The sequence below is a fragment of the Filobasidium floriforme genome (genome assembly GCF_021052385.1).
Source record: "Filobasidium floriforme strain CBS 6241 chromosome Unknown HD553scaffold_20, whole genome shotgun sequence".
Classification (NCBI taxonomy): domain Eukaryota; kingdom Fungi; phylum Basidiomycota; class Tremellomycetes; order Filobasidiales; family Filobasidiaceae; genus Filobasidium; species Filobasidium floriforme.
Window position 1 is genome coordinate 277,318 of NW_025763641.1, and position 16,262 is coordinate 293,579.

Below are 16,262 nucleotides of genomic sequence, written 5' to 3' on the forward strand. Positions count from 1 at the left end.
CTCACAGGAGGTTAACCCTCTCCCTCGAGAAGACCAACCAGATGGTCCCTCATACAACCTTGACTACTATCTGAGGCCTTGTACTAGATAAAAGTAATGCCTCTGAACAATATCATTCATCACCTATTACACGCTGCTCCGCAATTCCATTGGAATTGACTCTGCCGGCGCGCTCGGACAGATTGCGCAACCTGACGAGTCTCGGTTTTAAGTCTGCGGGCTGGAATGGACGTCTTCTGGTTGTTCATCTCGAACAGCTGGTCGTTGGTTGAAACTTCAGACAATGAATTGGTCGTCTTTTTTGATTTTATCCGAGTATTCTCGACCGCGGTACTCGATCGCATTGGCAGTACGATCTGCGACGCATGCTGCGCAGCGCTGCGCGGCAACCAGGTCGATGCTACATAGCGCGGGAAATGGCGGTTTTATGGCCTGTGAGACCACCAAGCGCAACAAAATCTCACTAAGTCATCACAGGCAATCTTAGTGAGATGGTTTCAAGTGATATTCGAACTCGGAAGGCGCGCGACGATCCATGCCGATCCTCTGCTTTCAAAGGAACCATACACCGAGCGTAAAGGCGGTCTCGGCCTTTGTTCACTAAATTTCTGACATCTGTCAGGTAACCCCGCAAGTCGTTTTTCCGATTTCGCGATCTGCAGCGCTTCGACGCGACAAAGAAGAATCCAATCGATCATATGAAGTACCACGGCTAGTGGCTACATTCCGACCGATTCGATCTTCCCAGATCCCACATCCACGGCGGGTATAATCATAACAAGTACTAAACTGGAACAAGCCGTCCGTCACGTCTTCACCGCAAAATTCGAGCCTCGGCCTTCGGCCCTCCTCCGATAACGATTCGACCTGATGGTGGCAGGCGATCGCGATGGAGAGTAATCCGAGAGACGTCGGCGGGATTACGGTTCAAACGGTGACAGTCGGTTGTCGTCTTCTCTTCTCTTTCTTCTCTTCTTCAAGTCAAATTGGGTTCGATACATAATGGTGAGGCGGTCGGAAAGTAAAACTGATATCGATTGTCCGTGCCAGTCCGAGATGTGGACCGGGCGAGATCGATCCGCTCAGAGCTTAGAGCAACAAAGCTCCAGCTCCGGCTCCGATGGCGAGCAAAGAGAGCCCGGCGGCCAATCCCTTGGAGAGGAGGTCCGATTGACCCAAAGCGGGGTTTCCGGGGACGCTGCGTATCATTAACAGAAAAATTCAGTCTCAGCCTCGGCATAGAGCCTGATTCTCGGTATAGTGGACAGGGAAGAAGAAGACTCACGCAGACCCCACGGCCGATGTGAGGGTCCCAGCAGCACCTCCAACTCCACTGGTAGCCGAGGACAAAGCTTCTCCGGCCCCACTAGTAATCGTGTTGCCGAGTCCAGCAGCTCCACTCGTAGCCGAAGACAAAGCTCCTCCGGCTCCACTAGTAACTTCTCCGAAGACGCTCGAGGCACCGGAGGTTACCGTTCCAATGACACCTCCCGCGCCGTCGGTGACTGTCGAAGCGACCCCGGTGGCGACCGACTCGACGGCAGACTGAGATCAGGACGAGCAGAAGAAAAGGCGAGGTAGGAGTTCGAAGGTTTAGGTAAACGTGATTTGAAACGCGGGGGGGGGGGGGGGGGAAGGGGAGATGACGGGACGAGCAGAAGGAAAGGCGAGGTAGGAATTTCGACGTATAGGTAACCATGATTTGGAACGGGGACGAGGGTATGATATGGTATGATCAGTGCCAGGTAACGCTATGCAAGTTTCAGACCATGATCATGTAGGGATGACGCGAATATGATATGATGATGTGGGGATGACACGAATATGATGAGGACTCACGGTAACATCTCCGAAAACGCTCGAAGCTCCAGAAGTGACGGTTCCGATGACCCCACCAGCACCGTCGGTAATTGTCGAAGCGATCCCGGTGGCGACCGACTCGATAGCAGACTACCGAGTCACGAATCGATGAAATGATACATCGCAAAGATCAGTTGCACAGCCCATTAAACGCGAGATCTTCGGTCTTTTTTTCACGACGAAAAGACTCACGGTAGCATCACCGAAAACGCTAGTAGCACCATCGACAATCGAGGACAAGAACTGACGTTCCTCGACCTGGACGACGGGTTCAGCAAGGACCGAGCTGGCCATCATGGCGATGACAGCAGTGGGGAAGATGATAGATTTAATGGCGACCATGTTTGTAAAGTGAGAGAGAGTGTCGTGTGTTTGTTTGTTGTAAGTGAGGGTGTGTGAGGTGAGTAGGTGGCTCTTTACGATTAGACTTGGAGTGGTGGTTGAATGTTGTTGTGGTGTTACGACTCCGAGATTCGAGGTCGATGATTATATCGGTTTCCCAGACCAGAGAGACACAGGTCGAGCTGCGAGACAAAAAGGTCACGTGGTGTGCCTACGTCATCGATCCATTCCCGGCGCATTCCCCGGCTCGAGTTTTAGCGCGAGCACGGCGCCCTACTTGCGGCGAGTTCGTCGAAACTTCAGATCGCGGCGACGACTTGAGTGGTCTGAGTGGCAAAGATGGCAGGTGCAGTGACATGTGCTTGCTCAAAGGCAGTCTAGGTTGCGCTTATGCTTGTCTGATGAAGCGAGATGAACGGGGCTTAGATGTAACGTCCATTCATATCAAACGTGTTGCCTGAAACAGGCGCACGTCGAAATCGCGTTTCAGCGAGTTCGTTCTTCCGTGCGGCCGAGCCCCTGCATCTTTCAGGACAGGTCATCATGCTCGATGGTATGATACGCTAGGCAGAACGATACAGAGGAGCACGGACTTAATAACATGGGGAAAGGCACTCCAACTACCTGTTTGGGCCATCGTATTCCTGTTTGGAAAGGTCCCTTTGCAGTGTCGATTGGCCGGCCGGCACACTGGAATCGATGCTGCCAAACGTGGACTGACACGGTTCGACTATCAGTTCCCCAGCCAATCTCATCAGCTGCTCCAGGCTCTTTCTTCCTTCTTCCAAACTTTCTCCGATCCCCCGCCCATTTTCAATGCTTGACTGGATCGAAGAGAAGACCTTCGTCAACATGGTGTCTAGCGATGACGTGGTTGGTGCCAAACTATTGTTTGAAGGATGCTCCGGGGTCAAAGACAGACGGATATCCACTGGGACAGTCCAAATTGCTTGCGCCACCAATTCGTCTTTGTGCCTCCTGAAAAGTGAGCGCTTGAAGCAAAGAGGCCCGGGACTTGAGAGATTTCCTTCCAGCGACACGGTTTCCTCCGTGGAGTACTCCTCGCGATAGCCTTCAGGCATAGTCTCCTCACCGATTAGATGACACCACTGAATACCGTTGTTGGTTCGCAAGCAGATCGCACTCAGGCTCTCGTACGTCTCTTCAGGAGTCGGATGCCCCGGTTTCTGCTTCAACTTGTCGTTCATCTTAACCCGTAATTCCCTGAGCTTCTTGATGGGTTGCCATCCACCACCCATGGCTTGACGCAAGTCTTTGGACGGGATTTTTGGTGCATCGTGCCATACGAACTTCTTCTCACAATTCAATTTGTCGATGGTCTTGCTTTCCTCATCATATGTTGTACTTTTGCTGCCCTGAAGCGACATGTTCAGAGGATATGATTGGGATGATATATTGACTATAGGGTGGAAACGGATAGCAAGAGACTGCTGAAATCCCCCTTTTCATCGGCCTTGGTATATATGTGCCGCCTGGCTCGCTCGAAAGGCTCGATCTCACAATCTATCGCCTTTCGCTAGAGCACAAAGGTAGGTGTTGAAAAGGTCACATGACGTGCGTGTCGAGAATCGGATTGCGTGCGTGTTCACGACGAGCCGTCCTTTGAGCTCAAACAGATAGGGCAGAGAGAAGATCGAGGTAGAAAAGTATGATAGAAAGATATACGATACAACCAACCACGGACTACAGGCGACATCCTCAACAGACGGAAAGATGCATAGAAGAGACCATCTTTGAAAGTAGAAAGCAGACCCCCCTGTCGACTAAGAAAATCCGAGATCGAAATAACGAGACTGTTCCAGCATGTCAGTCCGCACGGCAAGTTCCGCCAGATCAGATTTCAGTTCCGCCACTGTACTTTCAAGTTGAGTTTGGAGGTCCGTGTCGAAGGGTCATCACCGGCCTCGGGGCTGCCATGCTGTATGTTTGAGACGGCAATGACCCAGAAGGCCCTCGCGACGAGACGACCGTTTCCATCCGTCCTCCTGATTTGACGCTCAAAGCAAAGACATCGATCCGCCGTCCTGAGATGCGCCGAATCTCTCATGACGCATTTACGATAGGCTTGAGGAAGCTTGTGATCTGGCTTCCAGAGGGTTTTACTGGACTGCCCTGCTGTGTACTCTACGCATAGCCTACCGATGACTTTGTTCAATTGCTGCTCGTCGAAATCACTGTCCAGCTCATTCAACTCCTGATATGCGCTGGCCAATATTTTCTCCTCGAGGATCGTGGCCGGGTCCCATCCTTCCCCTACAAGGGAACAAACATCATCGGGCGGCTCATCAACCATGCGACTCCATGCGATGTACTTCTGGCAGCTTTTTCCGCCTGCCGTCGTGCAGGTATTCACGTACTTGCTGTTCCTTGGGAGCATTGTCATCATATTGTGTGAAATTTGTGCGATGCGAAATGATAAAGAGGAGCTGTCATCGTAGAGCAGGCTTCTTGCTGCCCATCGTATTCATCCTGGCGGTCGTTTTTGGATGACTATCACTCGTGTCACGTACATGATAAAGGAAGACGCATGCTGATCACATGATATAGCACATCCTGCCAACTCTTGTCCTGCTGAATCCAGAGCCTCCAACGCTACCACTTCAGTGCATACTAGTCCGTTTGAGCTTACGATCAGCTGAGTCGCTCAGTTCGCCAGACCACCTGCCAGGCGATACGCCAAGCGATTTGCGGATCACTGAGCCTGTTCGTATCTACGCCGGATGCACTCACAGGTCTACTCATCTATAATGGCCTCAATAGATCTATATGTTGTACTAAGGGAACGACGGATACACAAAGTCTATGTTTGAAATCACCTAAATGTAGCAAGTCATGTGGTACAGATTCATGTTCATATGGGAAGGAAGAGTCAGAGAGAAAGGAACCAGCAGATACAGCAGGGTATGCCATGTTGAAAGTCACAGGATGACGAGCCTAGTTCATGGAGTTCGTTTGCGTGGCCGTCTGAGATCGAAAGAATGCCAACAAGAGGGTGATCTGCCCGCTCAGGTTTTCGAATGCCTGTGACAATTCAGAGATCTGTATGCTTTGTTGAGAGACCTGCTTTGTTCGATCGGACACCTCTTTTCTCAAGTCTTCAATCGTCTTGTCCTGAGAGGTTACCTGAGAGCGAAGATCATCCAGATCCGCGGTGGCAAATCCGTCGAAGGTAAAGTAGGGCTATGAGATGCGTTGTACCTCTCCACTCTCCTTTGTAAATATTCGAAAGTAACGCGGGCCGACGGTTCCCTCATTACTTGATACACGGTACCTCTCAATTGCTCAAGAAAGCGTTTGAAGACGACGTGAGGAGCTCGGTACGTCCCCAACGCTTCTTTCAGCTCAGCGGGAGCTGCCTCAGATGTTGAGCTACCAAAAATACTATGGCCACCCGAACAGCCTTTTACATAAAAAGGCACCTCGCCGGGGAGCTGCTGAGTCTTACTTGAGGAAAACATGGAGGTAGTCCCTTCGTTGGAAGCTCTGCGTCACAAATCACGTTGTGGTATAGACCGAGTCAATTTAGGCTATCCATCATATGCTTCGAGCTAAAGTCTCAAGCCTCTTATACTCTACTATATTCGACCCTTCCACTGGCTGGTAGCTATACATGACGAATTGCGACAAAGGAATGCATATTATACAAGCGGAGAAGCTACGTTTCAACATGTCAGCATGCGCAGCATGCAAATGACGCGATAAAGCCACATAATTTCTGGGAGTCGGCACGGTACAGCATCGCTGTATCCGCACGCGCAGGGTCCACCGGATGGCGGAAGCCTGTCGGTTCGTCTCCCCTGCCGCTTGGCTGCTGGTCGAAGCATCACGACATGACTCAAAAAATGGATCATAAGGTCCAGAGGCAGAATCCCTGACTGCAACACGCTCTGCATTGAAGAATGTTGCTTGCGATACCGACATTTGCTGTATTTGAGCACAAACTCAATGGCAATTGATATACAAAGGAAACAATCGACAAGCACGTAATGCTGAAGGATGAGCGCAGAAGAAGAAAAGCGGTGACGAGTAGACTGTCGCATCAAGACACTATGGTGGTGGCTATATCATACAGCAGAGCTGGAGAGACTGGTACCTAAAGACCCTCGTGACGAGGACAAGCGGAGTTCCAACAATATTCGTGACAGTTCTTGTGTCAATCGGGTGAGCTCCACAGAGAGCTCTGTCATGGCTTCAGTCTTCTCCTCTACGACGTAACTCAGCATTTGGGCTTCTGCCTCAAGGGTCTCACATTCAGATCTTTTGTCCTTCGGTAACATGTGATCGCTCAAACTCGTCACACCACGGGGATCGGCAAGCTCTTGCAGCAAAAATATACCCCCGGTGTCTTGCTGCAGTGTACGTATGTTCCACCTCGCGACAAGCGAGAACGCTGTCAGCGGATTCCACAATGTTCTGTGGAACGCAAAGGAGGCTTCGTCATGCGATCGGCCGGTAGAACAGAACTCTTCCTTCAGACACCAATTTCCCCAAGGCGACGGGAGTTGCCAAGGGCCTAGCATGATTTTGTGTTTTTTGTTGAATTCGGCGAGTGTCTCCGCAATCCTTCGACCTGGATTCGTCTCGATTTCCGATCCGACCAACCGATTTGCGAAAGGGCGGTTCAGATCTTCCACGAAACGCTGAAGTCGCTCATGAGGGGAGGATTTCAGGAGTAAGATCAAGGATATCTCCTCAATCGAGTCCACGGGCCTCTCTCCCTCTTCATCGATGAATCTCTGTATCGTATAATTGGTGAACTGGAGTGATTCGTATTGCTGGGAGCGTATCATGTCGAAACTAGCTCTGTTCGCGAAAGACCGGTGTATCCAACGCGATGGTAGATCATTGGAGAGACACTCTGCATACCAGAACTTATGTTTTTCGTGCCGCCTATATGCATACCCTGTAGGCTCATCTTGATCAAGCGGCGATTGCCTCATGAAGAAGCAAAACAAAGGATTCCACGCAGAGATCAGCTGATGTGTGAAATGACGTTATCGTACTTGAGGCTATGTCTCAGCAGCCGTACCTTAGAAGTAATCTATCCATATATGTATAGGAAGCTGATGATCAGCCATACGGTTATACTTGATCATCACTCCTCAACAGCGTTGTGAAAATCGGCCAGGAGCCGCACGAGAACTGTTCCCCAACCAGATTGATCACTGCGCATGATATCTACTTTGTATCATATACTGTACAGTCTATAGTGAACCATATCTGATGAACCCAGGCAGATTGATACAACCGGTGGCTATCCTGTATGTTCCGGTTCCGAGCCAGTCATTGCACCTAGATCGAGAAGGATGACAGATCGTGTAACACACGAAGAGGCAGATAAAGCAGTCAGGATGTTTGTCGCCAGGTATTCCTTCGCTCTGCTCCATTTTTCACCGCCAGCCTATCCTCCTCGCCCGCTTGCCCCGTTTCCTTATATATCTCTGTTGCTCGGGGCGTCGCACTCGCTGGTCGATGTCTCGATTCAGAAACGCAGATTATGAGTTGTCGCGTCGCAAGTAGACAGGCTCGCAGGTTTGGAAGACTCTTCTGTGTACATATCTCCGCCTGATCCAGTATCAGCTGAAATCTTCCCAATCCGCTGATCGGATTGACCATCCGTGGCGGTTATGGAGGAAGGCTTGGGCGCGCGAGCTTGGAGGTCAAATGAAATATGCCATTCCGCGGTGGTCTTCAGTATACCCCCGGCTTCATTGCTACGCCAAAGCTGTCGCTTGAAGACGAAGGTACCCCATGCGTGGTCCTCGGTTTCGTGAAAGTTTGCCAAGAAAAGGCAAGAAAGCAGGTGATGGGTTTCACGGAAATCTTGCGGAAGATCCTCCGGGAATCGCTTCACCGGGATTTCTCCGTGAAATTCTGCAATCATTGTTTCGACCTTCTTCTTGGCCTCTGCGGTTGTGGCTTGACCGATTGTGTCTCTCACTTGAGCTTTCAAAAGTGCTTTCCGCTTCTCGAAAAGGTCTGTAGGAGGGGTGTCCCAGGACAAAGCCTTCCGAGCATTGCTCATCTCAGGTTCCGGAAAAGATTCCGACCAGATGACTCGAAACAGCCGCCAAGCAACAAGGTCTTCCCCTAGTAGAACTCTTTCGTGAGTCCCGGACACATTTCTCTCAATCCGAGTTCTCTTGAACGCCTGTGTGAGTAGAAGATCGAATGCCTATGAAGAAACCTGCTGTAAAACTTTGTCTCCGTATTGTTTTGTACGCATTGTACAGCGTATCCAGTTAGGGGCAATTGCTTCACTGAGAAGCAATACAAAGGAGTCAAACTGCTTGAGGGCGATGACGCGATGTTTCGCTAGGATCGCAAAAATTAGGTCACCAAGCGGTCGTCAGCAGATGTGGAGTGGCGATACATCCACACCTGATCTCGAGCTTCACACCTCCATGAGACTTATGCTACGAAGATATGTTCTGACGTGTTACAACCGATATGATCGCGCGACCGGGACCCGAGGTTGCAGAGCCTTGAAAACGTTTACTCTTGATCCTCTTCAACAGCCGTTATAGGTAAAATTCTAGCTGCTAAGGGTCCGCTGGTTAGTCTGAAAACGCAAGCTAGCACCGAGGCGATGTCACCGTGCTCTCACCGCTCTGGCCACCCTTTTGTGACGCCGATCATCGACGGATGCAAAGTTGGTTCGCCAAGCGCGATCGATGGCGTGACCCGCTCAGGACGAGATCGACCAACGCAGGCTTCGTACAGGTATAGAACCCTAAGGAATCGGCAAGGTTCTCCTAGGTCTGTTGTGGCCTTCATGAGGCTACTGACATTCTTGATCAACTGATCAATAACATGAAGGCAAGAGATGACGCTGACCCCCATTTCCGATGGATCGGCTGTCAAGAAAGCTGCATGGCCGGTAGTGTTTGGCTCTCGCTAGCTTCCTTTGGTAGACCCACTTCCAGCCCTCAATCAAAACCATACATCGGTCAATCCACTTGACACCTCGCGATACGATATTCACGACGGCAAATTTCTATAATAGCCCCGATGATATTGCCTGGCACCGTAGATCTGTATCGGCCTAAGTTTGTCCGAGGTAGTACGAGCCTGCAGTAAATCTATTCAGCCCAGTATATCGAGGCAATTGGCATCATCAGACATGAAATGGGCATACGAGAAGAAGCACAGCGGAGAGAAGGGTACAAGTGGGGGGAAACGATCATTACAACAATACTATGAGCCAATTGTCCTTTCTCGAATAGAATCGTTCGACGACTGATCAGTCTCGAAACGAGAATCTACGAATTCCTGAGTGGTTCTCGGATGTTGGACCAATCTGATGGTTGCCGGAGTTGATTGTGACAGGGCCGTGCCAATCGCTCCCTGTCTGTATGCTGCTCGCGCCATACTGAGAGCGGTCCGATTTCGGGGTGAATACATTCGCATCCGAATCCGAATCCGAATTCACGGTCCCTGCTTCCTCTTGAGGATGGATCTGTCCACTCATCCCACCGATTTGTACTCCACCGATGATGTCGCCAAACCTTTTGTTCCGCTTCGAAGGTATACCGTCGCTTCCCACAGACGGGTTCGTCCTCCTCGAAGATTGCTTGCTCGTGCCGCCATACCGGGTAGAATATGACGTATCACGCATAGATGGCGGGATTGTCTCCGTAAAGGAGCCAGTGAGGCTTCCGGAGTTGTAATCGGGTGGCATCATTCGCATCACCGGGTTCATTTCCAGACCCACAGGATCTGCGGGCTGTAGCTTCGCAGATACCCAGAACCACCAGATACAATCGCTAGGCCCATAGCCATTCGCATGCGCGATGTCCAGCTGATCCAGAGTATCCTTGTTCATTTTCTCGATAATGTTCTTCTCCCACTGATTAACGATCACTTTGAACATCAAAGGGCCACTGTCGCCCACTTGATACAGAATCGCAGTGATTCTGTTGGTAGTGCGAATCTCGGAAGACGATGCTTCAGCTTCTTGAGCAGTACGGTACTGCATGCTAACCTCAAGTCCTAGCTTGTAGATATCCAGTGCATGAAGATACCTATTGTCATCTTTCCTCAAGGCTTTCAAGAAATCTTCAGCCAACGTTTGAGGGAATTCAGACTGATTGGCAGGCCGCCCAGGGAGCCTATACTTTCAGTAGAGGGTGTGAGTTAGCTGTTGAGAAGGAGGAGCTCTGTGCGTGGTGTCCATAGTCGTACGTTTGGGGCTCTGTGAGGGAAGGGGTACAGGTGCAGAGTTTTGATTGAGAAGATCACCTATTCTAGCCCTAGGTCTCGTTACGATTCCTTCCACACTCATCCTGTATATATAGTCATCTGTAGTGGCAAATCCACCGAGAAGCAAAACAAAGGAAGGCGACGATGGTGAGGGTCATGCTCAGCTGACCAGTATCATATTGCGTGACAGCACACAATGGCCTTTAGGCGAGAAGCAGCTAGTGGAAACCGTTCACGCAGCGTGCTTAGCAACCGATTTCTAGACGTCGGGAAAAGTCGGAAATGAAGAGCGTGATGGTAGTTTGCGACATCATCGATGGTGTCAGTGGCATCACGTGCCGTTGTATCGCTGAACGTTACATTGAAAAGGTCATCAGAACAGTCACGTCATCGTTACTGCGCAAAATCTGCGCTCCTTCGTGTCGCTTACCATTTTTACTGAGCGGCCATCTGCATCAGTGACTGAATAAGGCCGATCAGTCTCAATTTGTTATGTTACCTAACTATAGCTGTCATACTCTTTTCCCTTGTACCCGTTCATGGCCAAGTCCGCCTTAATTTTTTTTCCTCCCGGCGCCTTATGAACACACAATCGAACATAACCGGGATCGCAATACAGTATGCACAGCTATTATCACGCCGGAAACGCCTAATCGAGTCATTATTGCGCTATAGCAGATCATCATGAGCATATCAGCATCTGTTCTCAGAATAGAATCGTTCGTATTGTTGGACGACCGCGATGGGAGTGGATCAAGGTAGTCCCAGCCATATTGTTTGACACCAGCCGTGGCTTATCGACATACTTCTGTATGTGGCGAACGAGCTTGCGCATAGATCAGTATGAATCAAAGCCTTGGGAAGCTGAGACATTGATTATGGCCACGAAGAAAAGAGTTTGTACTGGAAAGCGGGAGACAAGCCCAAAAGATGGCCAGGACAAGAACATGGGTCAATCGTCTTTCTTCGGAAGAATCACTCTTTTTCTAAGTCAGCTACCTGTGCTAGGTACGACACCTCTTCTTTCTGGATCGTGGCCCAGACTTTTCCAACGTGCAAGTACTAGCGTCGGATGTGTACACTGACACAGGAAGAGTTCGGATTTCCCCGTTCGTGTCCATATCGAGGTCTTACCTGGTAGAGCATAGAGTACTGATCTTAGCAAGGGTTGTTCTTGTGGAATGGAGCTCGGTCTCCAGAGACTTTGTCCTCTCGAGCATTTGAGACAAAAGCTCCCTAAGTTGCTCGTTCTCGGTCTTCAGGCTAGCTACTTCTTGGGAACTGTCGAGCTGGCTGCCGGCTCCAATGTCGGGTTGCAAAGCAGGTACAAGACTCTCGGATAACCAGAAACACCAGGTGCTGGTGCTGGGTCCGTGCTGCTGTTCTATCTCGTCCCAGTCAATCTCTCCCAGAACCTTTACCTCCCACTGTTCGACTGAGACCTTGACCATGCGGGATCCCCAACCATCCTTTTCGCACAGTTCGGCAGATATCTTGTCGATAGTCTGGTTCCAGTCTCTGAACTGCATTTGTTTCATTTCATCACGGTACCTTGTGTTAATTTCCTTAGTGATAGTGTCAAGCTCCTTCTGCTGGAGATATCCGACGGTAATCCGTTTCAAACGATACAGGAGATCGTCAACCAGTTTATGAGGAACTTGAGGGGGGAAAGGGGGAGCTGGATCGGTACGCCGGTTGGTACACTTCAGGTCATGATCCCACAGCCTGACGGGATCGGGTCTTTTTACACGAGGCATGGTGCCGCCTTTGCTTGGAAGTTTGGATTGATGCTGGTCGCTGCGTCGCTCGTGAGAAATCATGGGTCGACCCAACCTGGCCCGCCCATATCTGCCCTATATATATTTATAGGCATTTGCAGTGGCAAACCCACTGAGAAGCATATGAAAGGAGTAACGACGACATACAAGATATGATCAGCTGACGAGCGCAGTGTGGTATGACAGCGGACGCGGCTCATGATGGCGCACTATGGCGCGATCTTGAGTTGAACCAGTCGTTTTGCCATGACCTGGATGTCGGTGTAGCGACATTAATTACCTCTTGTAAATCGATCTTGAGCTATATCATGGATATCGTTGAGAAACTGATCCGACCAGAGCACCCAGACTGGACTTGAATAAGGCCTATACGAGAGGGGAACAACGATTATATGTACAGGAGGATGACAAGCGATGGGCAACGATCATAGTATTGCAACAAAATTCTGAGCAAATTGTCCTTTCTTTTCCCAGACGTCCACAGCTATATCATACTGGTTCAATTTAGTCCTGTTCCTCTTGCTTCGGCCGTTTGCCATTCGAACTTCGAGATCCGTCGTCTGATTGTCCAGCATTGCTGATCGAGCGTTTGTGACTCGGCCTTTCAGCTCCAATGGTCGGAGGCGCAGAAGTGTTGAGATCTGCCTCATCGTCAGAAGGGCCCACACTATAGTCGATGTAGGATGGGACGTCGGTGGCGACTGTTCCGCCGCCCTCAGTTTGGGCGGACTCAGATGTGTTGCTGATGGATGTCAAAGCGTTACTGACTTGTGCTTCGAGCCTCTGAATCGCGTCGAGACAAGGTCCGTGCGGATCGACCGGTTCTGTCACCCGTACCAGTCGTCCTAATGTAGATGGGTCCGGCCACGGGACAATTTCACACTTCTCATCCAAGAAGTATTGCCAACGTGTACCAGTCCAATCGTCCCTTGGCTTGCCCTCACAGTGTACTCCTTTAGGCGCTGCTAGCCTTCGACTGAGGTAAACGCGAATCTGGTAGGATTGCGAATCCCCGAGTCGAAACAGTTCAGCACCGACTTCTGCGACGACCACCATCCCGTTGGTCACCACATGAGACTTTGCATGATGGATTTCACTGATTACCGCTGCGAGACGGGCGAGTTCTGTAGGGTCGTAACGTATAGTGGGGGAATCTTGCAAGCGTTCTCGAAACTCGCGGCCCATTGCCTTTGGAAGGGAAGACCAGAGACGGGGATCGAGATCGAAATCACGCTTTTCTTCAATGTGCATACATATGTTGGGATCAATGATGGGGAATTGTCTGTCCATTTGTGCGATTTGCCGCGAGACTGCTGGGTCAGATTTCGATGGGCCGTCATTCCGGAGACGCGACCGACATCAGCTTACCACCTCCCGAATGGGCTCTCTTATGTCAACACACAGACTAGAGGTGGCGAGATACCGAGAACCAACACAAAGGAGTGGCGACCTGTGAGAGACTTTGTAGCTCGTGATCACCTGACGACCAGTCGCATCATGCGATCCACGATGGCGCAAGATGTCGATTAGAGTTCACCAAGGGAGGCTTTTCTGCCGTAAACACGACACGACGCGACGCACCGCGGATGAACAATTAATTACCCCTTGGCTCCCGGGAATGTCCGACGGAGGATGACGATTCAGCGAAGCTTATAATCATCGAGCCATTCTACGTGCTGATATAGCTGAGAATCAGATCATTGGGGTCTTTATCGTCATTAGCTTACACCTTGCGGGCATTATTTGCATTCGCTCGTTGCATCGGAACATAAGTGATCTTGTCCTTGAACGGCTACTACCACCTGCTATCAAGATGCACGCGACCCTGATCGAACGCAAGTTCGACAAGGCCGCTGCCGAGATGCTCGAGGAGCCTACCATTAGGGTGAATATTGAGATGAGATCTACACTTAGTCTTCTTCACTGACATCCATTGTGATTATGGCATAGATCCCTTATGAGCTGATGAGGCGAAATCACCGAGCCGCACAGAGACAAGTCGAGAGGGACTTTACCGGTGTGCAGGTCAGTCCCTCTGCTTTTCCTGTGATCGAGCTTGCCTTCAGCACGGCTCATCGCTTTGTATGATTCTTTAACACTATGGATAGTCGTCTCTCAAGACTCTTTTGAAGACGAAAGAGAAACGATCAGGGGAAGAAGTCCTGAACACGATTCAAGCCGCCAAAGACCGTATAAGCGGCCTCAAACGCAAGGTACCTCCCATCATCACGGCTCTTTACGAACAAACCAGCTGATCTATTTCTGTTTCGATACAACGATTCTGTGAAAGCTGGAACAACTCCAACCCTCAGCATCCTCCTCATCCATCGGCAGCTCGTCATCAAATCTCAAATCCCGACTCCAAATCCTCAAAGATATGCAAGAATTAGAGACCGCTCCCATCTTTGATGACCATCCTGGGTATCGCAAGTAAGCCGGAATCCCAGTTTCCTCCTCTCCACATGCCTAGCAATCTTTTTCAAAAGGCTTTATTGCCGACGCCTGTTATGTTGCTTGTATAACAGGTTTACCGAGACGAGGCTGGATCGACTGATCACTGAATACCTTCTGCGGACCGGGAAACGAGAGACCGCCTCCACCTGGGCCCGGGAACAGGGGATCGAGGTCAGCTTCCCATTTCTCTTCCAACAGCTTCTCTTAGGCTGAACTTTCGTTCTCGCTTTCGCTTTTGCTTTTACATACAATAATGGAAACGGGTGTTAAGGCCTATGTGGATATCCCGCTCTATGCAGAATGTGCGAGGATCGAATCGGCGATGGTAGACAAGAAGAGCTGTTCAGAGGCTTTGGCTTGGTGCGGAGAGAACCGTGGAACTTTGAGGAAAACCAAGGTCAGCTTTATTACACGCCGATAATTTTCGATCTGCTCGAGAGCTGACAAGATGGAGATCCATGACATTGCGTAGAACGACCTAGAATTCCACCTTCGGAGACAAGAATACGTCGAACTCTGTCGATCAGGGAAACGTAACGAAGCCTTGGCGTACGCTAGGAAGCATTTGGCTTCACAATGGGCGGAGACGCATTTCCAGGAGATTACGGGAATGATGGGGTTGTTGGCGTTTCCCAGTTGGACAACTGTCACTATGTATCAGGTGAGTTCACGCGCTGATGATCACGAAAACGGATGAGGGAAACCTAATGAGCGGTCGATGTCGGTTCCAGGCGATGTACAGTGATGAGCGATGGGAAGGCTTGCGCAGTCAATTCAAAGATACCTTTTTCAGCGTCTACGGGATTACATCACTACCCTTGCTCTCGCTCGCTGTCTCGGCCGGATTGTCAACACTGAAGCTCTCTGCATGTCTCCCAAATGCACCGCATGCGACGCCCTCTCAGCCTTCCGAGATTCCACCTCAGGATCCGAACACGGCCATGGTCCTTTCCATCCCCTCCCTAGCAGCTGCTCCGCCGGTCCATGTCATGGACTCGACTACCATCGATCCAGCACTCCCGATGATGACGGATCCTACGCCGCTGCACGACCACCCCGAACATCCTCAGCGCAATATCGATTGCCCGACTTGTGCCAAGGATCTGAGCATCTTGGCTAGAGAGGTCCCGTTCTCGCATCACGTCAACTCGACGCTTGTCTGTCGGATCAGCGGCGAGGTGATGGACGACACGAATTACCCGATGGCCTTCCCTAACGGTTACGTTTACTCGTACAATGTGAGTCGAATCTACCCAGCTTTTCATGGGAATCGCTGAATGCTGACTTGTTTCCCGCAGGCCTTACGAGCCATGGCAAAAGAACACAACGGGGTGTTTGTGACCTGTCCACGAACGGGCGAACAGTGCTCATTCAGCCGATTACGAAAGGTGTTCATCACGTAGCTTTATAACAGGCAGATACTGTATGTAAGGTATGTCGTTTTCCTTTGTATGAACGTTTCAAGTTGTAAGTCATACTGCTGCTATGCTGGTATAATATTACATCATCTCATTGCGTGATAATCACAAAATGCACAATCGATATATCCCTTGAACCCTTTGGCGATCCCGCTTTATGGAGAGGTGAAGCGCGTTTCATAGGTTG

General features: G+C 50.3%; 5 protein-coding genes across 5 annotated transcripts; 1 reads left to right on the plus strand and 4 right to left on the minus strand.

Annotated features, from left to right (window-relative positions):
• Positions 1–850: 850 nt before the first annotated feature.
• On the minus strand, positions 851–2,118 carry HD553DRAFT_106458 (uncharacterized protein). The gene is made up of 4 exons (XM_046176405.1): positions 2,053–2,118; positions 1,912–1,950; positions 1,286–1,507; positions 851–1,198 (listed from the first exon to the last, which is right to left on the minus strand). Exons 1-4 carry the CDS (start codon positions 2,082–2,084, stop codon positions 1,090–1,092), a joined length of 402 nt encoding a protein of 133 aa, XP_046034283.1. The 5' UTR covers positions 2,085–2,118; the 3' UTR covers positions 851–1,089.
• Positions 2,119–2,822: 704 nt separating this feature from the next.
• HD553DRAFT_325796 (uncharacterized protein) lies at positions 2,823–8,248 on the minus strand (the record flags this gene model as incomplete). Its single annotated transcript, XM_046181653.1, is given in 9 exon segments — positions 2,823–3,578; positions 4,082–4,476; positions 4,853–4,934; positions 4,954–4,965; positions 4,999–5,023; positions 5,347–5,706; positions 5,834–6,147; positions 6,396–7,113; positions 7,779–8,248. The coding sequence occupies 9 exon segments, from the start codon at positions 8,246–8,248 to the stop codon at positions 2,823–2,825; spliced, it is 3,132 nt and encodes a 1,043-aa protein (XP_046034284.1).
• Positions 8,249–9,466: 1,218 nt separating this feature from the next.
• HD553DRAFT_325797 (uncharacterized protein) lies at positions 9,467–12,182 on the minus strand (the record flags this gene model as incomplete). Its single annotated transcript, XM_046181654.1, has 5 exons — positions 9,467–10,334; positions 10,761–10,774; positions 10,856–10,875; positions 11,016–11,053; positions 11,560–12,182. The coding sequence occupies 5 exons, from the start codon at positions 12,180–12,182 to the stop codon at positions 9,467–9,469; spliced, it is 1,563 nt and encodes a 520-aa protein (XP_046034285.1).
• Positions 12,183–12,707: 525 nt separating this feature from the next.
• HD553DRAFT_325798 (uncharacterized protein) lies at positions 12,708–13,493 on the minus strand (the record flags this gene model as incomplete). The annotated part of the gene is made up of 1 exon (XM_046181655.1): positions 12,708–13,493. The coding sequence occupies one exon, from the start codon at positions 13,491–13,493 to the stop codon at positions 12,708–12,710; it is 786 nt and encodes a 261-aa protein (XP_046034286.1).
• Positions 13,494–14,064: 571 nt separating this feature from the next.
• Positions 14,065–16,060, plus strand: HD553DRAFT_275812 (CTLH/CRA C-terminal to lish motif domain-containing protein; the record flags this gene model as incomplete). Its single annotated transcript, XM_046177926.1, has 9 exons — positions 14,065–14,088; positions 14,154–14,228; positions 14,312–14,416; positions 14,494–14,633; positions 14,729–14,828; positions 14,929–15,054; positions 15,130–15,318; positions 15,389–15,895; positions 15,956–16,060. The coding sequence occupies 9 exons, from the start codon at positions 14,065–14,067 to the stop codon at positions 16,058–16,060; spliced, it is 1,371 nt and encodes a 456-aa protein (XP_046034287.1).
• Between the last annotated feature and the right edge of the window lie 202 nt (positions 16,061–16,262).

Bases quoted from the DNA above. Each gene is read 5' to 3' on its own strand.
- HD553DRAFT_106458 (XM_046176405.1), bottom strand. From the start codon at position 2,084: ATGGTGCTACTAGCGTTTTCGGTGATGCTACC. The intron at 1,951-2,052 runs GTGAGTCTTTTC...GTGACTCGGTAG, and splicing joins GCGTTTTCGGTGATGCTACC to TCTGCTATCGAGTCGGTCGC. The intron at 1,508-1,911 runs ATTACCGACGGT...GGTCGCTTCGAC, and splicing joins CCACCGGGATCGCTTCGACA to AGTCACCGACGGCGCGGGAG.